The 27359-nt window shown below is 39.4% G+C and overlaps 2 protein-coding genes across 8 annotated transcripts in view; one reads left to right on the top strand and one right to left on the bottom strand.

The window, feature by feature from the left end:
• The window catches only part of LOC131078854 (DNA ligase 6), a 323121-nt gene that overhangs the window by 130273 nt on the left and 165489 nt on the right, over positions 1 to 27359 (bottom strand). For all 7 annotated transcript variants that reach the window (XR_009113859.2, XM_058016664.2, XM_058016663.2 and 4 more), the window contains exons 9-10: positions 10851 to 10948; positions 10637 to 10702 (exon numbers count right to left, since the gene is read on the bottom strand). Coding sequence is in view for 6 of the 7 variants with exons in the window: in XM_058016664.2 (XP_057872647.1) it covers positions 10637 to 10702; positions 10851 to 10948 (164 nt within the window). In the remaining variant the exon portion in view is untranslated. The remainder of the gene's footprint in view (positions 1 to 10636; positions 10703 to 10850; positions 10949 to 27359) is intronic.
• On the top strand, positions 2161 to 2801 carry LOC131871442 (uncharacterized). Its single transcript, XM_059215984.1, has 2 exons — positions 2161 to 2431; positions 2544 to 2801. Exons 1-2 carry the CDS (start codon positions 2193 to 2195, stop codon positions 2782 to 2784), a joined length of 480 nt encoding a protein of 159 aa, XP_059071967.1. The 5' UTR covers positions 2161 to 2192; the 3' UTR covers positions 2785 to 2801.

Genomic DNA, 27359 nt, shown 5'->3' with positions numbered 1-27359 from the left:
AGGGCAATTTGCGGGATTAGTTTACGAGTTATGAGATGATATCAAGCGACCTCTTATTGCTTCCTATTCTCGGCTTAGAGAACGATGTTGAGAGCCCTTCTGCAAGTGAACTTCAGGCATTTGTTCTTTTTTGGGCGAATTAGACTCCTTGTTGCCTTTGAAGGCTTAATAGTGTGATTTTGAGATTTGACCATGCAAACGAAATTCAGGGATTTCTCCTCTCCTATCGAGCAGACTTAGATCAAAAATGGGGGTCCCTGTCAAAGGCGGGGTGTGTGTGTGATACACACAACAGTCCGGAGCTGCCAAGCTCTGGTGGAGTTCAAGAATCGAGGATTTGAAGGCGGGCAAACCAATACTCAAGGTGGACACATGGGACAAGTTGCAAGTAGCGCTCAAGGTGCAGTCTAAGCCTAAAAATTTTGATAGGACAGTATGGATGCATCCCAAGAACTTGAAGCAGACTGGGAAGGTCAAGGATTATATTAAAACCTTCCAAATCTTGATGTTGCAATGCAACAAGATGCACCCCAAGGATAAGTTGTTCTTCTTGTCAAGTCTCACGTCATGGGCTCCAAATGAGCTCAAAAAGATGAGGGTCCAAGATGTAGAAGAAGCCATTTTAGTCGCAAATCGCTCGATTGACTAACAAGATCTACCTAAAGAGAACACGAGGATGAGGGAAAATCCAAGAGGAATTCCATGGAGGCTTCGAGCAGTAAAAATCGTGGGACTCAAAAGTCCTCAAACAAGAAGGGATTTGGTAAAGGATCTAGAGACGCAAAGTCTGAGACTCAAATGAGGCATACGTGTTTTGTTTTTGGTAACCCGGATCATTGGGCCGGAGATTGTCCAAAGAGACAGAGGTTAGACTCATCACAGAAAGAAGATAGATGGTTCAGTCGTAGCCAGAGTTCCGAGACTCGCGGCGAGTCACGCGAGTCGCGCAAGTCAGCGGGCCGGGTGACCTCTGCCGAGTCACGGCGACCCTGACCCGGGCCCGGACGAGTCACAGGGTATGACTCGCCTGACTCGCCGAGTCAGCGAGTCACCCTCTGACTCGCCGAGTCCGAGGGTTGTGACCCGGCCGGCGCTGCTTGCAAAAAGTGGACGCAAAATTAAAAAAAACACAACACAATTTTATTATGTTTTGTGCCATTTGCCTTTGTTATAACCCTAAAAGGGATTGCCATTTAGTTTTATGAGTGGAAGAGAGGAAAAAAGAGAGGAAGAGAGGAAAAAAGAAAACCATAGTTGTGCAACCAGCAGATAGGAAGAGGGGAAAAGCTAGCACAAATCACATTGGGGCAGCACTACAGTTGCATTGAGAGCATCAAGGAGCTCATTTCAAACACTTGTCAACAAATTTGAAAGAGGTAAGTGTTAATTTTTGTTGATTATGTTGGTTTTTTTTCTATATTTATGGATTTTTTCATTTTTTTGTTATTTTTTTTTAAACTTCAGCTTTCCAAATCTATATTGCTGCTTGCATACTTCAATGATTCAATCACAATGACATAAATAGAACAATAGCATAGCAAACCCTAGACTTTTTTTTTTGAAAAAATTGTATACATGTATTTATAATTTTTTCTAAAAAAAACCTAGGGTTTGCTGATTTTTTTGAATTGTTAATTTCTTTCTTTGAAATTTGAAAATTTTCAAGAAAAAACACAATGCACAAATTAGTCTTTGCTGATTTTTTTTAATTAGTTTAAAATTTTAAATTTAAAACTTTGTCAAACACAATGCTTAAATGGTTATTTGTAAAATTGTCTTATTGCAGCAGCCCTCACGTTTTGAAAACAATTTTTTTTCCTAATGGCTCATCCTAATCCTCCACCTAGGAAACATGCTCAAAAAGATGAGGCATGGAAATACACTGAAGAATTTCTTGGTAGACAAAGAAATCAAACCAAGTGTATGTTTTGGAATTAAATTAACCATGGGGGGATAAATAGAATAAAATATCATATTGCTGGCATACGTGGTCATGATACTGAGCCTTGTGACAAGGCAACTCCTGAAGCAATCCGTTTTTGTTACGTCTTATTAGAAAACTTTGAAATACATAAGCAAACAAAAAAAGACAAAGAGAGGAGTTATGTCATATTGGTTCCCCTCCACCCACATCCGCATCTGACTTCGCATCCACAGCTGCATCCGTAGGTTGTGTTGGAGAGGGTTCTTCTATGCCTCCCTTTCATCCTAGTGCTTCTGCTAGTGCCAGTACTTCTATTCCTACTCCTAGTCACACTTTTGGTCCTAGAGTGCGAAAATCTAAGATAGACAATTTTTTTGTACCACGCACTACTCCTGGCGCACAACCCTCGCTTGAGAGCATGTCTTGGAACAAGGAGGTCCATGATGCAGGAAGAAAAGCAATTTGCAAGTTTTGGTACTTCTGCAACATTCCATTTATTGCAGCCAGGTACTTTTTTATTTGATTGTTTTAAATTAAAATTTAAAATTTTATGGTTTGAATTTGAAAGTTGAAATTGAAATTGAACTTTTCTTATTTAATCTATTTCAATTTGTGACAGGTCTTCTTATTGGCAAGGCATGATTGATGCAATAACCATTTGTGGGCCGGGGTTTAAAGCCCCCAGTGATACTGAGTTGAGTGGCCCTCTCTTGTTGGAAATGGTGGAAGATATGAAAGTTGACCTAGAAGACCATCGCCAATCTTGGAGCCAGAAGGGTTGCACCATCATGACAGATGGTTGGACTGATAGGAGGAATAGAACACTCCTAAATTTTCTTGTTTCCAGCGGAGGTGATTGATCATTTTACTTCTCTATATGCATTGTGATTGAAATTGAATAATTTACATTCTAATTTATTGATAATTAATTTGTTTTATTTTCAGGATCCACCATGTTTTTGAAGTCCATCGATGCTTCCTCACATGTCAAAAATGAGGCATACTTATGTGAGGCCATTGAGGAAGTTATAGATGAGGTGGGGGAAGAAAATGTGGTGCAAGTGGTGACGGATAATGCAGCAAGTTATGTTGCTGCAGGTAAATTTTAAAAGTTTTCTTTTAAGTTTTAAGTTTTAACTTTTAAACTTTTAAGTTTTTAACTTTTAAATATTAATGGTAAAATTTCTTGATACTTATAAGTTATCACATCTAATTCTTTAACTAATTTAAAATTGTTGCAAGAAAACTTTTGATGGAGAGGCACCCAAAAATCTTTTGGTCTCCATGTGCAGCCCATTGCCTTGACCTCATGCTGGAGGATATAGGTAAGCTTGGATGGGTGAAAGAATGCGTTGAAAGGGCCAAGAATATATGCAAATTTATTTACAATCATGCATTGGTCCTTAGCATTATGAGGCAATACACGGGGGAAAGGGAGTTGGCTCATCCTGGTATAACGAGATTTGCCTCAAATTTCCTCACATTGAAATCCTTGTTAAAATCAAAGGCATCTTTGAGGCGCATGTTTGTTGGTGAGGAGTGGACTTCCTCATCCTATGCTACGACCACTGCAGGGATGGATGTAGTAGATTGCATTTTTGATGAGCTAGGTTTTTGGATCCCTTGTGCAGAGATCGTGCAGGTAATTTTATAAATTTATAATATTACATGCATATTTTTGTTTTGTTTGTATTGTGCAACTTTGCAATTTTTCTTATTTTCATGCACACTTGTGAGTTAACTATTTTTGTTTAACATTATTTGCAGCTCACTGAGCCCCTAGTAGTCTCCTACGAGTTGTTGATGGGGAGAAGCCCGCTATGGGCTACATATATGAGGGCATGGATAGGGCCAAGGAGGCCATTAGATCCATATATGCTGGAGTTGAGGATAAGTATAGGCCCATTTGGGACATAATTGATAGAAGATGGCATAACCAACTTCATAGGCCCATCCATGCAGCAGCTTATTACCTCAATCCATCATTTCGTTTCCGTGCTGATTTCAAAGCGGATGAGGAGGTTCTTAGCGGGCTATATTCAGTAGTACAACGGATGGTCACTGATACCACAGCTACACTTCTTGAGATGGATGCATTTAATAATGCATCAAGGGCAATCTTTGCCAGCCAATTGTGTAAAGAAGGTCGGACAAAATTGCAGCCAGGTAGAAAATTCTAAAGTTTATGACATGCATTTTAATTTTTCATTTTATAATCTACCTTTAAAGTTGGAAATGAGACTAATGTTTTTTTCTTTTCCTTATCTCAGATAGATGGTGGCAAATGTTTGGGCCTTCAACCCCAAACCTTCAAAAAATTGCCATCCGCATATTGAGCCAGCCGTGCAGCGCTTCTGGATGTGAGCGCAACTGGAGCATGTTCGAGCACATCCACTCGAAGAGGCGAAATAGATTGTCTGTGGAGAGGTTGAATGATCTAGTCTTTGTTCATTACAACCTCCGTCTCAGGTCCAGACAGATTTTGGACGATGACTCCTCTCCGATCACTCTAGAGGAAGTCGACCCCGAGTCCGATTGGCTCACTGAGTCCACCGATCCAGTCTTCACTGATGAGGACCTTGAGTGGGTTGACCAGGCAGACAGAGAGGCTGAGGCTGCGGCTATGGCAAAGGAGGAGGATAGAGCACGATCAGGCACAGCACCTATGGCTACTCAAACTGGCACATCACAGGCAGAGACTATGGCTACTCAGTCATCCAGGACCTACCTTAGACGCCTTTGTAGGAGGCAGATAGACAAGGCTGAGCCAGAGCCTGAGCCATAGACTTGTTTTTTTTTACACTTTACAGTTAGATATATGTTTGGGAACATTTGTAGTCATGGATTTTATATTATACATTGGACAACATTTATAACTCTATATATCTATGTTTTCTAATTCCTTCAGCTACAATTTACATTTCTACGCATGTGATGGATGTATGTTTATGTATGTGATCAAATTAGCTTCTATTTGATGATGTTATAGTGTCTTTAAGCTTAATTCAATAATGGGTGTATGAAACAAGTTTTAAATAGTTAAAAATCTCTAAATTTCAAGGGTTTTCTTATTTTGCCGAGTCGTTGCCGAGTCATTGCCGAGTCCGAGCCGAGTCACGAGTCGAGTCAGCCTTGCCGAGTCAGCGCCGAGTCCGAGTCTAGGAACTATGGTCGTAGCAATGGGAATGATCCAAAGCTTGAGCATGGTCAGTCCACAAGATAAACCAAAGGCTACAACAGCCAAACCTGAGAACTAGAACAGGTTGTGTTATGTGGAAGTTCAAATAAACAAGAAGATCACCATGGAGATGGTAGATTCAGGAGCCACAAACAACTACATCCCAACTAGGAGAGCTATGGATTGGGCCTTAAGGTGGAACCTGATAAAAGCTCCTTTAAGGCTTTGACCTCACCATCTAGGAAAAAAATTGTTGTCAAGGAGATACTTGCGAAAGTGAGCATGTGGCATGTCACATGGATCTGATCAACTACTAGGTGTGGTTAGCTTGGGGTACCAAAACCTTGTGCTCCATAACTTGAGTATCTCAAAAGATGCCTTGCAATTGTCCGACCTCTTCCACTTTCAGTCCTTCAAAGGATCTATCAAGGGCATTGGACACTTGGAATACCCCTCAACAAAGCTCTGATAGTAGTTTGCCAAACCCAAACTCTACCTTACTTCATGCACATTCTATAAGGGTTCCCAATCCCTAATTGCCTTCAATTTCTCTAGATCTTGAGGAATCAAACCTTTCCAATGATGTGACCCAAGAAGTGCACATCTTCTTAAGCAGAGGAAGACTTTTCCTTCTACACAAAGAGTTTATGCTCCCTAAGCAACTTGAAAACCTCTGCCAAATGTTGCTTGTGCTCCTCCATGTTCTTGTTGTAGACCAATACATCATCCAAATACACCACCACAAACTTATCCAACAGAGGGTGAAACACATCATTTGTGAGTGTACAAAATGTCGCAGCTGCATTTGTAAGCCCAAAGAGCATCAACATGAACTCGTATGCCCCATACCTACTCACATATGCAACCTTCTCTTCATCCCCAAATGCAATCCTCACTAGATGGTAGCCCTACTTAAGAACAAGTTTGCTAAACACTCTTGCCCTAGACAAGCAATCAAAACAATCTGCAATTATAGGTAGGGTATACTTGTTCTTGATGGTTAACTTCTTTAGGCCCTGATGTCGACACATAACCTCAATGTTCCAATTTTCTTCTTCTAAAACAAACTTGGTACCCCATACAAACAACGGAATGGCCTGGTGTACCCCACCTCGAGCAACTCTTGTAGCTACCTCTTCAGTTCAACCATCTTTCGACACAACAACCTGTACGGCGCCCTTGGCTCCAACTCAATATTGTGATCTTGTCTTGGTGGACGTTGTCCAGGTAACTTGACAGGCATTGTTTCCTCAAACTCCAAAATGACATCCTCTACTTCAGTTGTGATGGGTGTCTCTTGCATTCCTTCCAATTCATCACAACAACCAAGTAGTGCAGCCAAGAACAATGGTTCCTTGTTGTTCTTCGTCACCACCTTTTTCATTCTTAATGTTGAGACCATCTAAATCTTCCCTAATTGTCACTTCTCTATTGTCTTCACGATGCACCTCTGCTTCGGGTCCAAAAACGACTCCAGGTTAGAAATCACCTCAACATTACCAAATTTCAAGAATTCTTGGCCCAATATCAACTCAAAATCATTTATCTCAATAGCCATCAGATACATGCGGGCCTGCCACATGCCCACTTTCACTAGTATGTCCTTGACAACACATGTTATTTTCTTGGTTGGTTAGTTCACATCCTTAAAAGAGCTTTTATTTGATTCCACCTTAAGCCCCAATTCCACAGCTCTCCTACTTGTGATGTAGTTGTTGTAGACTTTTGTTGATCTTGTACATTGACGGTGCTCAAGCTTTGGATCACTCCCATTGCTACGGTTGCACAATCTCGATCTTCTTTCTTCTATGATGAGTTTAACCTCTGCCTCTCCACACAATCTCTAGACCAATGATCTAGGTTACCACAAACAAAACACGCACGCCTCCTCTGTGTCCCGAATTCTACATCTTTAGATACTTTACCTGATCCCTTCTTGTTTAAGGATTTCTAAGTCACACTATTTTTACTACTCAAAGCCTCCACAGAAATCCCCTTAGATTTTCCCTCATCCTTCTATTGTGATTGCTTTTGATCTTTCTTTGGAGGAGCGTACCCACCCATGTTCTCCTTAGGTAGATCCTTCTAGTCAATCAGTCAATCTGTGACAAAAACGGCTTATTCTACATCTTGGAACCTCATCTTCTTAAGCTCATTCTAAGCTCACAGTGTGAGACCTGACAAGAAGAAATTATCCTTAAGGTGCATCTCCTTGCACTCCAACATCAAGGCCTGAAAGGTTTTAATATAATCCCTAACCTTCCTAATCTACTTCAAGTTCTTGAGTTGCATCCATACTGTCAAATCAGAATTTTCAGGCTTGAATTACTCCTTGAGCACTCCTTGCAACTCATCCCACGTGCCCACCTTCACTACCAGTTTGCCCACCTTCAAATCCTCTCGATTCCAGTCCTCCACCAGAGCTTGGCAGCTTTGGACAAGAACGTGGCAGCAGTCTCTACTTTCTCCTCATCAGTATATCCTCATGGATTTCAGGTACTGCTAATATTGAAGAATTTCTCCAAAACCTTGTCATCCGTCAAACCATCATACAGCTCTAGAGGCTTAGCCTTGTGCGCTATTTAAACCCCTATTTGGGCTATGACACCTTTCAGAAAATTTGTCTCCTTGACCAGCTTCTTGTTATCATCAACCATATACCATTGACCAATCTAGATGTGGAAGTCCTTGAGCTCTCCCTCAATCATATCCATAAGACTCGACAGCTATGTGCCTTCCAAAGACTCTAGTCGATTCTCCAAATTATTGAGCGGGTCCTTTATTTTTTGCCTTTCTCCAGGAGACATGGTCTCTCGGCGATCCTTGTTCACATCCCGACTCCAAGACAGATACCCTTACACCATCGTCGAACCCTCCTTTTGCCATGGATACTCTATTGCTCAACTACTAGGTGTGGCTTGGTTGGGGTATCAAAACATCGTGCTCTATACCCAAACATACCCAGCCCCCTCACATAATTTTTCCATATTGGTCGTACCCACATACCTGCACTTATTCCCATTTCCAATTTGGTAATTAGGTATTTATAAATCAAGATTTCTTGTATCAATCATATTATGGTTCCATCTTTGTGTTCATGCAAATCATTACAGCAACTTAAGAACACAATCTGTAGCACTTTATTGCATTCCAATCTCTCTCAATATGGAATTTAATTTCAAGTAGAATGGTAAACATCTACTAATCCCCAACAAGCATATTAAAGACTAATGAAGGAACACTTAAATTTTCTTTCAGATAGTTGCTGAGTAGACACTCCTCATAATGCATCAAGATGGCCATAAAGCATCCACATATTTCATATTCAGTTTCACCATCTACCACATGTCATGCAAAAATTAAATGTAAATAAGGTTGTCGAAAAGAGTGACCATTGCCCTTACATAATTACCACTGTCAAAATAAGAATATATTGTTCTTCCCATCTTGGAAATCCTATTCTGGATAATTCAAACCTGTGCCTGTGACTTATGTGTTCCAGCTCTACCAAGATTTTAAGGCAACATTTCTCCAACACCCCCGTCTTTACATAGAATTTTGTAATTTCCACACAACCAAGAAAGACTAGCTCTAACACATGTATAACCTGTAATTACTCAAGTTATTCCTGACAACCAACACCCCCCTCTTTACATAGAATTGTAATTTCCACACAACCAAGAAAGACTAGCTCTAACACATGTACAACCTGTAATTACTCAAGTTATTCCTGACAAAATTACAGAATAGAGTAATCACTAAAATTCATAATAAAGAGAGTTTATATTCCATTCTATATCCATATGGGAAGAGAGAACTTGTTTGTTCTGCAGGATGGGTGCTATTGAGACGCAATGGCACTTTCTCATTCAGTGTACAGCGTACGATGATATCTGTGCTCAGTATGAGATCATCTTGACCGTCAACATGCATCATTTATTTGACGAGGATAAGATCAACCAGACTGCTAGCTTTCTAGTCAAGATACATAGCAGGAGATCTGACATTGAAAGGAATATGAAGATAGTTTAGGCTGTGATTTCTTGGTCCCATAGACTGACCAGTCTCGTGGACGTCAGTAAAATCATTCATTAATTCCTATTAAGTATGCCTAAATTTCCCATCAAAATTATTCCAAAAAAGTCCAATTTCTATAAGCATGCTCTAAAGAAAACTGAAATTGAAGTAAAGGAACTAGTAAATACCACATGAACAAAAACAACAGCCTAAAGAGGACAGATTTTACTCTCCAGTAGAGCATAGAAACACCACTGCTTCACATTCTGCTCAATCACTTTCACACTTCTATTGTACCATTACTAGCTCTCTACCATGCTGAATAATATCCGTGAATGCCACAAAAACAGTCCCTGCTCCTTCAAAAAGCTATTTTATACACAAACATGACAAAATGGATTTGATTTGGAAACATCAAGAACAATCATAAAATATGCTTCCAGTTTAGGCAGGTGTACAATGATTGTCTTTTGTAATTTATCACAACAATGATCCTCTCGACGTACAGTGTACCCATCCTCATGATGTTCATTTCAACTTCTGCAAATGCCACCATGACACTTGAAGCCCCTAGAGGCCTAGGTACATTTTAATAAGGTGTTTCAAGTCTGATGATGGGTATGTTCACTTGAATTTTCATGGTTTTTTAATATATGTCTTGACAAGTCATTGATGTCTTGCAGTGATGTCCCATGTCTTTTCTTCAGCATGTCACATAAACATACTTCTTTTAATCTTGATCCTTTGTCACGACTGTCATAAATTAATTGAGATGCTTGATTAAGATTTTGTCCTGAACATTATGGTGCCTTGTAGAGATATTAAATATCTCTGAATTCTGCAGCATGTCAGAAGAAAAAGATACTTTTAACCTTGATCCATTTAAGACTGAATTTTAAAATCAGGATTAAATCTTCATCAAGCATCTTGTTCAGGCTATGGCAATAATGACAAAGATTATGCGTATAAGCTTGTATTATGATTCCAAAATGGCATCCATGTTTCTACGAGTCTTCTAAAATTAGTTCTTCTTTAGGAATCCTCAACACTCAAACATCATCAGAAATATACAACAAAAGATATATGTCTATTTATTTTTATCATTCAGAAGCAGGGAGAACCAACTTGAGATGGCAAAGGTCATTAGTAAACACTTCTTTGATACATATGCAATCAATTCACATCTAAAATATATAAAATAAGAGAGCATGTTGTTCTATCATCAGATTCAAAACTAACGTCCATGTACAGTGATCTAATGATAGTTGACTCCCTGTTGGAGAAGTTAGCAACAACTTCTTTATTTCAGCAAATAGCATTAGAACACATGGCTTCTCTATTAATCTTCACAAATGACATTTTATATAATGAGAAGTGACCAAAACAACATAGACAGCATTTATTATATGACTTCCCAGAAGAAAGATTACATACAATGGTACAAAATATATATTTGAAATGTAGACACCGAAGAAAACAGGGAAACAAAATTTCAGAATAGAATATTTTCAACTTACTTGTATTCACATGTGAAAGCCTTCCCTTGGAAACGCTTCAATACCTCTGACACACCATTTGTTATTCTGAGAGAACAAAAAAAAATCAATTTATATAAGAGCCAACCACACAGTAACACCAATTTCACCAGAGAAGTTTGAAGCAAAGCAAACGTCCCTTTAAACCTAAAACCACATAATTAATCAAGTAAAAAACAATCAAGTAGCAACTCACTTTGCTAGCATTGGCTTAATGGGAACACCAGGTGATATGGATAGAGTTGCTGACAAAAAGTCTATTCCTTTACTTATCATGGTTGGAATCAACATATTCTGGTTACATATCAAATTAAACAATTAGAACAGAATTTGAAAAAAATTATAAACGGGTCTCTTTCAAATAAAAAGAGATAATGTTTCTGTATTGAGTAGGATTTGGAAGCAAAAGATGTCTTGAAAATCTCAGTTGAAATCAATATTAGAACACACTTGCACATCTCAAAAAAAATATGTAGAGTGCTTGAAGACATTCATAATCATCACACCCCTAAAGCAAACTGAAATCCAATGAACGGACAACCCATAACGATTGACCAAGAGGTTCCCAGCACAATTGATCAGATTCACAGCACATAATATATTTTGTAGACCTTTCACATTAGCATAGGATTTGTTCTATTAGTTTAATATGCTTTATTTCATCTTATATAAAGGTCAATGTCCAATGTCAAAATTGTGTTTCCTACTTGTTAGGAGGTTAGCTTTGGTTAGTTAATTGTGAATTTCTTTATTTGGTTTTGTTCAGCACTCCACATTTAGAGTTGGCAAATATTCTTCAATCCATTATAGATACATACATACATATACACATATAGATACATACATATACATACATATATATATATATGTATGTATATATATATACATCTATATGTATATATGTGATAAAGTGATATTGTAATATTGCTATAATGGTAATATTTTTACTACTTAAGGAGTGTTCAACTACTTTGTTAATAATTTAAATAACTAATTATCATTTCATGGTATGAAAGCAAAGTTTGCTTTTTGGAGAATAGTTATTATAAAATTTATAGGTTCATTACTTGGAAATTTTTGTAAAAGATTTTCAAAAGTTTTTAATCGATTTTTTAAAACAAAATCATGGGTTTTCTTTCTCTCTGTTAAATTTGTGAGTTTTGGTATGGAAACTGTGGAATTCTTATAGTCAAAATTGAGGGTTTATTCTCTGTTAAAATCATAGAGTTTTTTGCAAAAATCGAGTCACCGTTGGTTGCAAAGTCATGATAGTTTTTCTTTGCACCAGATTCATCTGTGTTCGACAGGATTTTTCTATAAAAGAGGGTTTCCTCTTGGATCTTCGTGGAGATTTGAGAGGTTTTTTCAAGATAAAACTTGTGCTTTTCTTCCCTCAAAAATCGCATGCAGCTTCGCTGCTGTTTTGAACAATTTTATTTTTGCTCACGTGTTCTAGACAGTTTCCAAAGCAACAAATCTCTACAAACTTCCTTCACATGCAACTAGGGTTTTCTACACCCACTACTAAGTTTTTTCTTTCTGCCCGCATCTAGGGTTTTTTCAAAGATGCATCTCTATCAATATTTTGCACGATTTTTTGCAAAAATTGTAAGTTGCATCTTCAATAGCATGAGAATTGTTTTGATTGATTTTTTTGAAAAATCGACTTTTTGATGAGGTACCTGTGTTTTTGGATGATTTTCAACCAAAAAACAAGGATTTTAATTTCTTGGTTGATTACCTCGAAATTCGTGCCAGCTGCTCACTGAAGGTTTTTGTTGATTTTTTCTATAAAAAATGGAAGTTAGTTGCTAGAGTTGATTTAGACCACATTTTTTGAGCCATTGGAAAACAAGACAGATGGCATACACGTTTATGGCCAAAAGACCAGCAAATCATGTCAAATCATCTCCATTGTACATTGATCTTCACATGATTTCACACACAAAAGAGATTGGTTAATGGAGTACAAGGCAAATCATGTCAAATCATCTCCATGGTACATTGATCTTCACATCATTTCACACACAAAAAAGATTGGTTAACCGAGTACAAGGCTTGCTCCGATTTTGTGATATTTGGAGGAGGTGAAGAGTACACAATTGTCAGAAAGGGCAACAGTCAGATTACATCTAGTGAGAGAAATTTCGTATTTCTCAATGTCTACTATGTTCTGAGCATGGAGCTCAAACTACCATCTGTATGTCAAAATTATGCGACACTATCTAAAGTTGGATGTCATCTTCAGTGCACACAAGTGCAGCATTCTTGATAAAGAGTCCAAGAACACAATTGTTGTTGGCCTCAAAGATCATGGATTATATAGACCATAGTTTTAAAACTTGTGGACTCGCCACGGACTCACGAGTCCATGGGAGCCACTCGCCAAGGACTCGCGAGGCGAGTCCTGGCAAGTCCATCTGAAAGACTCGCGAGTCTTTTGCAAGGACTCGCGCGAGTCTTTTGCATGGACTCGCGAGTCTTTCAGATGGACTCGCGCGACCCAAAAAAAAAAGTCATGCAAGCTTTAAAATTGAGTTTTTTTTAAATTTTTGACTTCATTTGGCATAACTGAGGGAGTGAAAAATAACACCCGATGCCTTTATAAAATAATAAAAGTATTTTTGGCCTCGTGGGGCGCTGCCCCTCGACCCCGCCCTGTATCGCAACAAGGAGCGCGCAAGGGGCGCTGCCCCCAAACCCCCGTCAAAAAATATAGGGGGAAACTGCGCCGATGGAAGTAGGGAAAATTTAACCTCTGAGTCTGATTAGGCTCCATATAACAACATAATTAGCATTGAAGAAATCCTGGTATTATACATTTTAGAGTTGAAAGTTTGAAACTATGAGTATGTGACATGTGTAATGTTTCAATTCTGGCTCTTACGCTCTCTAAATGCATTAATTTTTTAATGTTTATTTATAAAACTACGGTTTTTCTTTTTGCCGAGTCTTTCACGAGTCTTTCACGAGTCCGAGTCCGAGATTTTCAACTATGATATAGACTATTTGACACTAGAGATTATCTGGAGCATGCAATGGCTGCAAAGATTTCATCCATCAATTATGATTGGCATCAACAGTATGGGCACCTCAACCTATCCTATCTCTATCAATTGGCTCAAGAGAATCTAGTAAACGGTTTACTTGAGATTCAATCACAGTCACATGGTATATGTGGAGCTTTCCATGCAAGGAAGTAGCATCGCATTCCTCTCTTAGACAGAGATGCTTGGAGAGCATCCAAGCTCCTGCAACTGGTTCATGCAAATGTATGTGTATCAATAAATACTGCATTTGTCACTAGTGCAACATCAAATTGGCATCAACCAAGTGTCAGACGAGGTGGCATCCCAGTCATCACTCCTCCTGTCGGGTTGGTCCACCTCAGCATGTCCAGATTCAATGTACCTAACTCATGGAAGGTGGCACAAACTTCCATGTACCTACCTATTGTGACCATTTCACACATCGCCAAATTAAAATGGGGACCCCCTCTTTTTGCTTCTGTTTTGCCTGTTCTTCTCTCTGCTCTTAGGGTTTTGAGTGAGTGAATGAGTTGTCTGGACTAGGGTTAAGCCTTAGGGGTTTCTATTGGATATTTTCAAGCCGAGTCCAGTCAAATTTTGAAGAGTATTAAGCATCCTCCCGAGAATTGCAATTTTTTGAAATAGGATGAGTCTGTCAGGAAGTTAGATAGGTCTCAGGTTAGGTCCAGTCAGGATTTTGAGGGCAAATTCAAGCTATGTCTAAGTGTTAGCATTTTAATGATGGAATTGTGCATTTTTGTCTGGGTAAATTTTGACCAAATTTTTGATGACTTGATTACTGATCCCTGGCCTTGGAAATGACCTAATTATGCCTTGTGAAGTGACTGAAGACCTAAATTTTGGATATTTTGGCTTATAGAGGTAAAATCGCTCCTGTCCCTCTCCCAGGGACCAAGGCGAAAATGATATTTGGTGCATCTTGGTTATTGACTTGTTTTAATTGTTTTGTGCAGGGTCGCCAGGGGATATGATCGGACGTGAAGTGAAGATTTTGAAGATTTTGAAGACTCAAAAATGACAAGTTTTTAAGGTTTAAGGCAAAATCGCTCCTGTCCTTCACTGAAGCACCAAGGCGAAATGGCTTATTTAGATCATTTTTGGTCTTGGTTGATCGAACTGAAGCATCAAGGACGCAATGAAGGATGAAATGAGCATAATGGAGTACCCAGACTTAGTCGTTAGCAATGAAAGGTTGAGCTTTTGGCCTAGAAAGATAAAGGCACTCCTGTCCCTCACTGAAGGACCGGAGCTTGAATTCCAAATTCGCATTAACCTTGCAAGATCTAAGTGATTTCGCGATTTGAGGAGGTCGAGAGAGGCATGTTTTATTCGTTGAATATAACTTAAGTGGCCTACAAAGCAGAAAATCGACCCAAGTTGCAATAGGTGCTCCTGTCCCTCTCCAAGGGACCAGAGCGATTTTCTCAAGAGACAAATTCTTGGCAAAGGTAAAGCGAGTTTCAAGTTTGAGATGAAGGAAGTAAGGCGTAATCACTCCATTGAAGATAATTTTGAAAGATTGCAAAACACAAGTGGAGCCTATAATGGCCAGGGTGCTCCTGTCCCTCACCCAGGGACCAGGGCAAAAAACACATTATCATGTCTTCCTTCCCAAATTGGGATGAATCCAGGTCAAGGCACAAGATGGCGATGATATTTAAAGTGCTACAAGGAAGGACGAAGTTGTAAAGACCACAAGACTTGATGAGAATTGGCTAGGGCGCTCCTGTCCCTCACAAAGGGACCAGAGCGAAATCTTCAAAATATCTAGACGCCTAACATTGTGAAATACTATTTCTTGTGTCCAAGACTCAAGGTGGAAAGGGGAAGTGATGTTCTACGTTTAGAAAGTGATTTAAGGATGATACGATCAAGGGTTTGTGCCAAGAACCAAAAGGCGCTCTTGTCCTTCACTCAAGGACCAAGGCGATTTTCATAAAATCAACCATTCCCTTTCCAAAGCCACGCCAAAGCAAGGTTGTACAAAGTCAAAAATGCCTTTCAAAAGACGATGAACAAGGAATCGACCCCAAAAAACAACTATCTTAAGCACAAATGCAAAAATCGCTCCTGTCCTTCACTGGAGGACCAGGGCGAAAATCTTAAGAAGGCCAATTTTGCCTTGAGAAGGCAAGATGAACATGCGTTGAACGGACGAATGAAGATTATTTGTTTACCCCCAACATGTATTGGCGATTTGGAAGACAAAGTCCATGGACAAAAGGTAAGATCGCTCCTGTCCCTCACCAAGGGACCAGGGCGAAAATGTTTTAAAACAAGCTCCTCCCAAAGTTCACATTGATTAAACTCAAAATTCCAAGCAAGAATGCTATTTTGGACGTCCAAGATAAGACTTTGAACGTGAAAAGGCAGAGACAAGGCCAAAATGCATGGACGCTCTTGTCCCTCTCCAAGGGACCAGAGCGATGTTGTTTGATATCCCTTATTCTTCCCATGCTTAGGCGCCAATATCCTCCAAATTGCATTAAAATGCCAAATTCGCTAAATAACTTGAAATATTTTAATTAAATTGGCATTTAATAAGAGCACATGGGCATTTAATAATTAATTTATGCCTTTTAAAAAATCGAAATTTTTAATTACAAAGGCATTTAAAATTAATTATTATTAAATTAAATTTAAAAATGGAGCGCTTGGGGGATATTATTTTAATGTTTATTGCAAAGTCGGCCTCTTCTCTTATTTAATTTTTATTTATTTTTGCCTATTTTCCAAGTCGGCCTATGGGCAATTGCAATAGTGAGCACCTATATAAGAGAGGTATTTTGAAGCATTTTAATCCATCATTCAATCATTTATTCAAATGCGATTTGGAGAAGCAATAGAGGTGCGAAATCTGGTCCAAGGAAGAGTGCGAAATCTGGTCTAAGAAGGAGTGTGAACTTTGTTGGAGGTTAGAGGTGGAGCGAGTTTTCCTCAAGGCGTTGAAGACCAAAAGGTGGTGAAGTTGATGAAGGAGGCGCATTTGCTAGAGGACTTCGATCTTCATTTTGCCTAGCGAATTTCCTAATCTTGCATCGTTTTTTAGAGTTAGTTCTCAAGAAGAGGTATGGCGAGATCTCCCTTGTTCAATATTGAAATTATGAATTTTGAATTTCCAATTGCATAGTTATATTTAGGAAATAATAATTCAAAGATTTATCATGAAGTTTCCTAAATTTAAAACTTAAATCCAGTCTATATTTCTACGCTGCAAAGTATATTCCTCATTATGAAATGTTGTGTAGGTATCAAGATGGGGACCCCGAAGACAGGAGCATCCACTAGTCATCCAGCCCTCATGAAGGAAGATCAAAAGAATGAAGAATTGGAGACCAAGATCGTGTCAAAGTGGAGCAACATTGGAGATACCAGCTTGGGAAACTTCAGTGTGAAGAAGTTTCGAGAGGTCCCTTACATTGGAAAGCCATCACCTGTCGCGAGGAGAATAATTGAAAGTGGCATTATCAAGGCAGTCGGCTTCCCTCCAGCAGTCCAGTGTCCTGAGCTGATGATCAAGTGTGCTCGCCATTATGACCCGCAATCAAGATCAATCGTGTCCAAGGAAGGAAACACTTTGGCTTACCTTTCAGAGGAGGCTATCAGTGAAGCTCTCCATCTACTAGAACATAAAGATATGATTTACAAAAGCTTGGAAGGAGCTAGATCCATGTACGAAGATGATCCAGACACCTGCTTAAGCATCATCAATAAGAATTGGTTACTCAAAAGTCGTCCTCGCCTGAGCAAGATTCCAAACACACCACATAGGATCGACTTCCAGGAGGAATACAAAGATTTGATAACCTTACTCAATCGAGTTACAGGGGCTCCTCAAGCCTTCTATTTTGAGAAGTGGATGTTCTACTTCATCCAAGTGATAGTTCAAGGGAAAGGAACAATTCATTGGGCTAGAATTATTAGCCATTGCTTAGACGTACAGTTGAGAAGACTGAAGGCTACCAAGTCATTCCACATGAGCTCATACATCGTATATGCCTTGATCAAGAGTTTTGAATATGCAGGACTACCTCACAGAGGAGCGATCGGAAGAGGACCAGGGGAAGTCAAAGTTTGTGAATCTTATGTTCATTTGCATCATCCACCTGGAAGTAACTACAAGTTAGTTAATGATACCTTCACGATGAACATCACCAGGACATTGCAAGGTGGGATTCACAATTGGATATCTCAAGATGCACAAGAGCTTGTGAAGAGGTATGGTGCTTGGTTTATCCAATTCCAGAAGTTTACATATATTAGAGTTCATGGGTGTGTCCTTCACCACCATATATGTTGCCAAGATATCCGACAAACAGAATAGTGTTACTGGAGGTGACTAGGCAGTTGGCGGCTTATGCAAAGGCATTCAGACACAGGCATGGAAATGGAATTCCTGTGCCTATCATACTAGGGAATTCAGTTGAGGTATGTCCTAATGCTCTAGCCATGGATGATGCAGAGAAAGAGTTGGCCTTATATTCATTTTCATTCTTTGCCTTGAGAGAGAACTTTGATCCTTATGGATATGTAGAAGAAACAATTGGTAGAAAGTACAAGCACGGATTTCAGATAGAGGACTTTTTGATGAATCTCTCAAGTGATTTAGAGGTGAAAAGAAAGATACATTCCAGATTACCTTTAGATCTCATCAGGAAATGCAAAGTTTACAGAGTGGCCGATCAAGCCCAGGACAGTGGCAGGCATCTCCAATCATCTTATGACCGAGAGGACAAAACAGTGAAAATAGATTGGAATGAACCTGAGATTACAGACTTGAGAACTTTGATGGCTCCGATTTTGTCTTGTACTCGCAGATGGGTGGATATACAACATCAAAAGTTGAGAGAACAAAACACATCGATGACTTTTACTTTGGAGGAAAGGCCAGGGGAAGGAGGAGCAAGCACAAGCGAAGGCAATTCTCATCCTAGGAGCACAAATGAAGACAATCCTCACCCTAGATGCGTAAGTGAAGGCGATCCTCATCCTAGAAGCACGAAGAGGAAAGAAAGACCTGAAAAAAGGGAACCCTCCAAGAAGAAGCAAGAGGCCCATCGAGGTCACTCATCTAGCACATCTTCCCAACATGAAAAAAGGACAAGTCAAGGACAAGAGAAGAGGGTACTTGAAGTTGAGGAATCTATGGAATCAATGGTCCAGAATGATAAACATGAAAAAAGGCAAGCACCTCAACGTTCATCAAGTCAATCTCCCCAAGTCAATGAGCTACATGAAGACAAGAATGATGATGAAGTGACATCTCCTCTCCGAGATGAGGGATCAGTGCCTAAAGAAATACAAGTTAGAGAGACAAGGTCCGCCATTCCAGACTAGTTAAAGGAGAGGCTAACAAGGGTGATTGTGATCGAAGATGAAGATAATGTAATTGATTTAGAAAGCCTTGTTGGGAATTCTCAAGAAGTGACAGAGAGAAGGAAGGCTACCAAGATCTCCAAGATGATCAGAGATGAGACAGGGTCCAGGAAGTTGCAGATAGCTACACCGGCAGTGGACAAGTATGAAGGTGAAATCCTTGCCGAAGAGTATGATGTAGAAACATTTGTGCTTGGTCCACTCACAGCCGAGCAGACACTGAATGAGGCAACTGATTCATTTGAGGCACTTAAAGACAAGCTTAAAGAAGAAATGGAAAAGAATAGAAAGCTTGAGCGAGAGGTCGGTGCTTGGAGAGGCTACTTTAGCCATCTCAATCAGCCTTTGGGACGTCAGGATCCAACAGTATCTCCTGTGCAAGCACTTCCCCTTGAATCAGTTGGTGAGGCAGAAAGAGTTAAGAGCTTGGTTCAGCTTATGAGCTCTTGGATTGACAAATCCCATACCGTTGCTATTGAGTTCGCAACAAGAATGATGCAGACCACCCATCGAGCTATCCAGGTCCTTGAGATCATTCACAACCTAATGATAACAATAGCCGCCTTCGCCCACACTAGAGATGTTGTCATTCCTGTTCTGCAAGTAATCAGGCAAACACCAAGGAAGATCTTAGCACAAGAAAGGATAATGGATGGAGGAGCTCATAATTTGCTCCAGTGGTCAACTCTACTTCAGATGAAGGAAGTTCTTTTTGAAGACATTAGTACGAAATGCAATCAAGTTGACGAGGTCATTCATCCGATTCAGGACAAGGTGTTTGAGGTGTTGTGTTCTATTCTTGGCAGGAGGATTGAAGATGAGATAGATGTGAATATTCAAGAGTTGGAGGAGAAGGTCGAGGTCATCTTTTGCAAAGATGGGAGTGTTATCACAGATGAGCAAAGAGATCAAATGTTCGCCACTATGCTCCTGATTGAGAAAATCAAAGAACTCGAGCCTGGATGGGACGTAGCTCTTCTCAAGGCTTTCGATCAGGTCATCCACTTGGAGGAACGAATGAGGAATCTTCCAGAGATTCCTATTGCTGAGATTGAAGGAATTGTGTCTAGATTCACTGCATACGCTAAGAAAGAGCATTGGAAAGAGAACAAGGTTCTAGAAGAAAGGTTGTTATAGATGATGTGGCACCTTAATTATCATTGGTCTATGTTTCCTAGATTTTTGTGCCAATTAAATATTTGGCTATGCATTTAATATTGTTCAATAAAAGGGGAACTTTTTGTAATAAAACCCTAATTAGGGTTTAGGTATCAAAGTCTCAGCCGTTGATCTTCTTTTGATCTGGGTCGTTCATTGTAATTGAGGATGCTATATATACCCTCATTCATTTTCATTTTTTAAGATTAGAAATTAGAAATGAGATATTAGAACTAGAATTAGAGCTTTTGGAGAGAAGAAAGTTATTTTGTAGCAAGATTGAGCATTGAAAAAAGAATTTCAAGCAATTGCTGTCTATGTTGACTTTGAGATCAATAAAATATTTAAGTTATGGTGTTTTATTGCAATTCTCGTGGTTATCTTCATGGTTGTTTACTTTCTTGAATCATTCTCAGTCGAAGTAGTGTTTAAATTTGAAGGACTAAGTGTTGAGCTTGATCTTTGGTGAGATTCACATTCCAAACCACTAGCTTCTTACTGATTGTAAGGACGCCTTGTGTGGTCAACTGGAGATATTTGGATTACTTAAACCTTCAATCATCATTGAACTATTGATATGTACCTTCATGGTAGTGTCTATGATTCTTGATGATTTGAAAATCAATAATCACCTTAGAAGATCGCATCAATCTCAATAGAGTTGTAATTCCTTGGCAATACTGAAATTGGTCGAATCCTACCAAAGCTAGCTTACATTGAGTCATTCCTAGGATTAGATTAGAATTCATCCTTTCCAAACCCTACCTTTTGATCTTTTTGAGAACTTGTTAGTTTTAGGAAAATCTGTTCCTGAACGGAAACGTAAGGCCCCTTGATGAAACAGCATTCACAACGACCACTGGTGCTTACCCACACGTAGAGACCCTACATTACAGAACCTTGGAGTCACCTTGATTGATCCTTCTTCGCGACATCTTCAGCAATCAGAGGCTTTATTCAAGAGAGGATAAGGTACCCTTGGGTATTTTATTCTGTGTTAGGCAGTGTACAAAATACACGTCAACACTACCCTAGCTATCCATTGGTCGATTTTTCCAAAGAAGACATCTGTCCTAAAGATGTAATTTTATCATTGGTCAAGCATTAAATGTTATGTCACGGTTTTAACAAACCCTAATTAGGGTTTTCATTATTGAATCTTGGCCATTGATCTCAAATTGATCTTAGCCATCGAATTGTGTTAATGGCACTATATAAGCCCCAACTCTTCATTTGTGAAAGGCTAATAAGAGAATAGAAGATAGAGAGTCAGTAGTTAGAATAGCGAATTAGTCTAGCAATTAGAGTAGAGTAGAGAGAGAAGGCAAAAGATTGTTGCCAAGATGTTGTTGTAAAAGGCTTGTAAAACTTCATTGAAGAAATGGTGAAATTTATGGGTCGATTCAACAATTTGCATGGTCTCTATACTTCTCATATTTGATTTTATGTTATTAGATGAGTGGAAGAAATGTGTTTGATTGATGGTGAAATTCGTACATCCATACTACTAGCAGTTTATTGATTGCAAACTTGCCTTGTGTACTCAACTGGAATCATTCAGCTTAAGCTTAACTTCAATTGTCGCTTCTTCATTGATATGCATCAGCATGATGGTGTCTATGCCTGTAGTGATGATCTGAACATCATAAAGCTTTCCTTCGAAGATCGCACTAACCTTGTGGAGATGGTCTTGGGATATGAAAACAAGACTTAGTTAGAATTTTATCAGAGATCATTCATTGCTCCTACATTCTTAGTATCAGAATTAGATCCTTTCCTCGCCCTCGTCCTTTTTCCTTTTTTTCAAATCTAAGCTAGTAAAAATCCTGTGTTCCAGCAATATTCAAAGCAAATTAGACGTTCAAGTCATCAAGTGTAAGTCCCCTTGTGATTCCAGCAAATCACATCATACCACAGAGAGCTTATCCACATGTAGAGATCCTACAGCAAAGAACCTTGAAGTCACCCTGATTGATCCTTTTCGCGATATCTTAAGCATTCAAAGGCTTTATTCAAGAGAGGATAAGGTACCGTTAGGTATTTTATTCTATGTTTGATAGTGTACAAAATACACGTCAACAGAATTGGCGCTAGAGGGAGGGCCTGAGCATTTGAAAGTTCGATCTTGTCAAGTCACATCGCATTTGAAGAAATTATCCAGAATTTTTGCCCTCCTCCACGCTCGACAGAATTGAAGCAGAAGAAAGGTGAGCAGATACGAACTCTTGAATCCAAGGAAGATCAGTGGAAAGCCTTTTCTCAAACACTCGACGAAAGTGATACAAAGAAGGAAGGTGATCATTGGGTCATCAGTTGGACTTGCGAAAACAAGGAATCAAGCGGGAACCTGTTGAACGTTCAAGTTGAATCTGAGATATTCAAGATCTCTCTTATTCCAGAAAATCCAAAAAAAAGTGAAAAATAGAAAATCAAAAAAAAAAAAAGTGAAAAATAGAAAATCCAAAAAAAGTTCAAGAAAAGATTTCTCAATGGAGCGGCAACAGTTTCACGATGAGCAACAAGTTGATTTTCCTGAACTTTGGTGGAGATTAGATACACAACTTTATCCATGCAAATTGGCCGAGTTTGCAAAGCCCGGGCAGTGTCGAGTCCACGAGACAAAGGAACATGATGAAATGCATTGCTTGAAGTACTTATCAAGGATGGAATCAACAGTGCAGGGAAAAATCTTCTTTTGGGATGTCCCAAGGCCAAAAACAGAAAAAGGAAACTTCAATGTCCCAGAGAGCAAGGATCCTCTTCTAAGCTTCTTGTGGATGATCGAGAGTCAGCTCATTTTGAATGGTGAAATGCGTTTTGAAAACATATTACTACCATTGTGGTGTAGAATTCACAACTCACCTCACTCTGAATTTACTTGCTCAGTATGCGAAATGGCTATCAATCAAGTCAGAAACCAATTTGGAATGCCAACTTTGTCCGAGGAAGAATGTATTATTAACAGATCTTGGCGTGCACATCTCGCAACCGAATTCAGAAGAACCTATGAAAAGGACATTGCTCCAGCATTTGATTGTGAGAAGGATCAGTTGCAAGTTGACGATACAAATACACCTGATGATCAATGTATTACAGTGGATAGCCCGCCATGCCTTGCACCTGAAAAGGAATATCATGAGACAAAAGTTGAAGAAGCATTTGAGAATACTCAAGCAGTAATAAAGGAAGATCTAGGAGTTGAACAAGCAATCAAAGAAGAAGATGACTCATTCCTTGAGGAATTCTCACTTATGCTACAAAGGAAGATCTTTGAGAGTGAATTGCAAGGAGTCTCAAATGGCATTCTTAAAAAGGACAATCAAGAGCTACAAATTATCGTAAGTAAACTCAAATATGAAGAACAATTCAAAGGGGCGCTTAAAGATTTCATCACCATTAAGCTATTTGAGGAAGTGTTGAAGGATCTTGTAGAGGAAACACAAATGGAATCACTGCCAGATTTTTTTCAAGATAAGCAAGTTACTGTGAGTGATATGATCCATCATCAGCTCCGACCTCCCCAGACTATGCATGAAGGAGAAACATCACCTGAGATTATCTTTGATCAACTAGAGGAGAAGTTTGAAGCCCAATCCATCAAGGAGACTCTCATTTTTGAGGATATGCTAACAAAATTTCATGAAGATGCCTGGTTTATGCAAGATATCTCAACAAAAACAGAGGATGTTGAGCTATTCGAAGGGGCGTTGAGCTTGTTTCAAGAGGAACTTCCTAATCAAGATCAACATGTTGTGGATGCTCGTGGAATAGTTCATCATCAATGGCGACCTCCTAAAGCAGCTGGTGACCTCGCTTCCGACAATGCAGTGCCATCTGAGCCTGAAATATGCCAGGTTGTCTCTTTCCTTAATCCTAGCCTTGAAAGTTATTATGATTTTGATTATGGGGATTTTGGGAAAACAACTTGCATCTGGATTGATCATGGTCCTAATTAATTACCCCAGTGGATCATTTTGAGTGAAAATTTGCTTGAGTATGAGAGATGCATGGTGAGAGTTTGCTTTTCTGTATTTAAGGATGAATTTGCCCGACTGAGAACCATCACGTTTGCCATACTCTTGTTGCACAACTTGAGAAATCATGTAAAGTCATGTATATATTTTGCTTCTTTGAGTCGTGTTGAGTCTAGGAGTCTTGTATATAGGTTTAGAGTAGGTTTTCTTTTCGTGTCTTTAGTTAGAGGGTTTTTTGAGCCTTGTTCTTAGTTTGCCTTGAGTCATTTGACTCATGATCTAGTGTGGCTCAGGTAGTTTAGTTGTTTGCTTTTGGTGTGCACTTTAGCTTAGTTTGCCTTGGGTCAGTCTGTCAGTCGTTTGCTTTAGTTTAGGTGTCTTGAGTGGGAGCCTCCATCTTGTGAGAAAGGCGTCTGTGTTGTTGCTCGCACACTGGCAACATCTTGGATCTTATGTTAGACTCATTTCTTAGATATTTATTCATGAAGTGCTCGAAATCCGAGGTTGTTCCTCTCTAGCTTTATCATCTGATCAGGACTTGTATTTGACTTGGAAGGGAATCATTTTTTGTATCTTGATGCCGACATCTGTTGATTACTATATCTTCACACATTAATTGACTCCAAGTCATTATGGTTGTCAGGCAAAGCTATGATTGGTGAAAAATCTAAAATCTGACTTCAGTGCCACCGCAATCCTCAAACCCTAGTAAGCTTCACTGCTTACGAGCCAAAGGAATTGATGGAGTGAAAAAGCAATATCAAAAGGAAAAAAATGAGAAAATGAAAGAGAAAAATGAAGAAAAAAAAAATGAAATGAAATGAAATATCAAAATTGGCTTGGGGGAATATGCGAGTAACTCCATCGAGGCTATAGACGCCTGGCTGGCAATGGAGCAATGTTCGTGAGCTTGCGGATAACCTCGTCGGGACTATGGACATCTGACTGGCAGCAAGGCTCTATCCAGGATGCTTTTAAGGTTCAGATAAACTACGTAGCCGATCACAGGGGAACCTGAAGGTCATAATTGTCTTGTCGAGAGGAATGAATACACTTGCACACACCTGGGTAATCAAAAACTAAGTGTCTGGATTTGGTTAAGTATTTTCCTTCCACTTTGAGTACATTTTCTAGTCTCTTGATAAGTTGGGTTGAATTTTCCGAAGGTTCTAGGTGTCGATTGAGTCTTTATCTCTGAAATGTTCAGGAACATTTATTCAAGGTGGCGCTAGATGTTGTGACCATTCCACACATCGCCCCATTGCAAATGGGGACCCCTGCTTTTTTCTGCTTTCTAGGGTTTGTTTTTAGGTCTTTTAGGGTTTTGTCGGTTAGCCTTTGCATTTTGAGTGTCGCCAAGGGGATCACCTGGATAGCAGGTCCTACTTGAGTGATATCCTGATCCTGAAATTTGGCTAAGTCTGGAATGTCCTGATCCTGAAATTTGACGAAGTCTGAAAACTGAAAATCCTCCGAAAACTAGATTTTGCAATATAACTCCTGGAGGTCTGAAACCACTCTCAAACATCCTGAAAGTATATATGGAATATAACTTAAAGTATAAGAATACTTAAATGTTATATTCCATAAAATTATCCTGACAGAGAGTTCAAAAAAGTCAAATTTCGCTCCTGACCCTTCCTGAGGGTCTAAAGCGAATTTCGCTCCTAACCCTCTCAGGAGGTCCAAAGCGAATTTCGCTCCTGACCCTCTCAGGAGGTCCAAAGCTCGCTCCTGACCCTTGCTGAGGGCCCAAGGCGAGATTTTGATTTCCTTCATTTTGCAATGGAAAGAGACCAAGTTTTAATCATAAATGGAAAATAAATGACTTTCTCCACCCACCTGAAGAAGTTTCGACTAGAAATGATGAAGGACCTTGTTGAAAACAGAAAAATCGCTCCTGACCCTTAGAGAGGGCCCAGAGCGAAAAGTCTTGTGGAGGTCATTTCTAGCCTTATTTGATCGATTTGAGATGTCAAAGGCATGGTGGAGGATGAAACGAGCGTGATAAAGCATCCAGACTTGATTGAAGATGATGAATTGAATGAGTTTTGCCCAGGAAAGGTAAAATCGCTCTTGACCCTCAGAGAGGGTCCAGAGCGATTTTCTTTGTGTGCACATTTTTGGACCTTTCTTGGACATGAATTTTTATTCATAGCAAAGAACAAGATGACATCTTCCTTGGCAAAGTGATTTTGAGATGAAAAGTGAAACATTTTGGTCCAGGTAGCAAAAATCGCTCCTGACCCTCAGAGAGGGTCCAGAGTGAGATTTTCAAATATGCATTATTCTTACAAGATCAAAGTGTGTTTTATGATTGGAAGGGATGTTCTATCCGTTGAATATAATTTGGATGATCAACAAAAGAGGGAATCAACCCAAATTCAAAAAATCACTCCTGACCCTCAAAGAGGGCCCAGGGCGAAAAACCTAATATGGGAACTTTTCATCCAAGTTTGAGATAAGCCAAGGTTAGGCATGGGTTTGAAACGATGTTCGAAAGGCCTTGAAGTGAAAAGAGATTGTTGAGAATCAATATTTTGAAGGCAATTACAAAAATCGCTCCTGACCCTCAGAGAGGGCCCATAGTTATTTTCCAGGATTCTCTCCTTTGTTTGAGGAATTGAGACAAAATCTTGTGTGGATGGGAGGAAGATGTGATGTTTTATGCCTTAGAGGCGATTTGGAATCCAAAAGATGAAGGAATTTGCCTAGAATGAAAAAGTCGCTCCTGACCCTCAGAGAGGGCCCAAAGCGAAAATGATGAAAATTCTCATTTTTCCTAACAACAACGAAGCAAATTTGGGTAGAGTGCTAAAGCAAGGTTATTGCCTAGTGGCGAATAAGGTTTTAATGAAAAAGGATGGAGAATTAAGCCCAATATGCAAAAATCGCTCCTGACCCTCACTGAAGGCCCAGGGCGAAATTTGCAAAACCAACAACTTCCCTTCAAGATTGCGCTAAGGCGAGGTTGTGCTAAGGTGGAAAGGTCCTCCAAAACGTGATGAACAAGGATTTACAGGATATAAGATTGGAAAGTCTCATCTACACCTATTGAGAAAGGGCAGAAACTATCAGCCAAATCAGATTCACCACCAATGGTGAATGAGTCAGCATTCAAGCAACTAGTTGGCAGACTCATTTATC

The sequence above is a fragment of the Cryptomeria japonica genome, chromosome 2 (genome assembly GCF_030272615.1).
Source record: "Cryptomeria japonica chromosome 2, Sugi_1.0, whole genome shotgun sequence".
Lineage (NCBI taxonomy): Eukaryota > Viridiplantae > Streptophyta > Pinopsida > Cupressales > Cupressaceae > Cryptomeria > Cryptomeria japonica.
This window is presented reverse-complemented; position numbering and strand designations above follow the sequence as displayed.

What these genes read in the sequence shown, in the direction of transcription:
- LOC131871442 (XM_059215984.1), top strand. Translation starts at nt 2,193, where the DNA reads ATGCCTCCCTTTCATCCTAGTGCTTCTGCTAGTGCCAGTACTTCTATT. An exon ending in ATTCCATTTATTGCAGCCAG is followed by an intron (nt 2,432 to 2,543) that starts GTACTTTTTTAT and finishes AATTTGTGACAG; the next exon opens with GTCTTCTTATTGGCAAGGCA.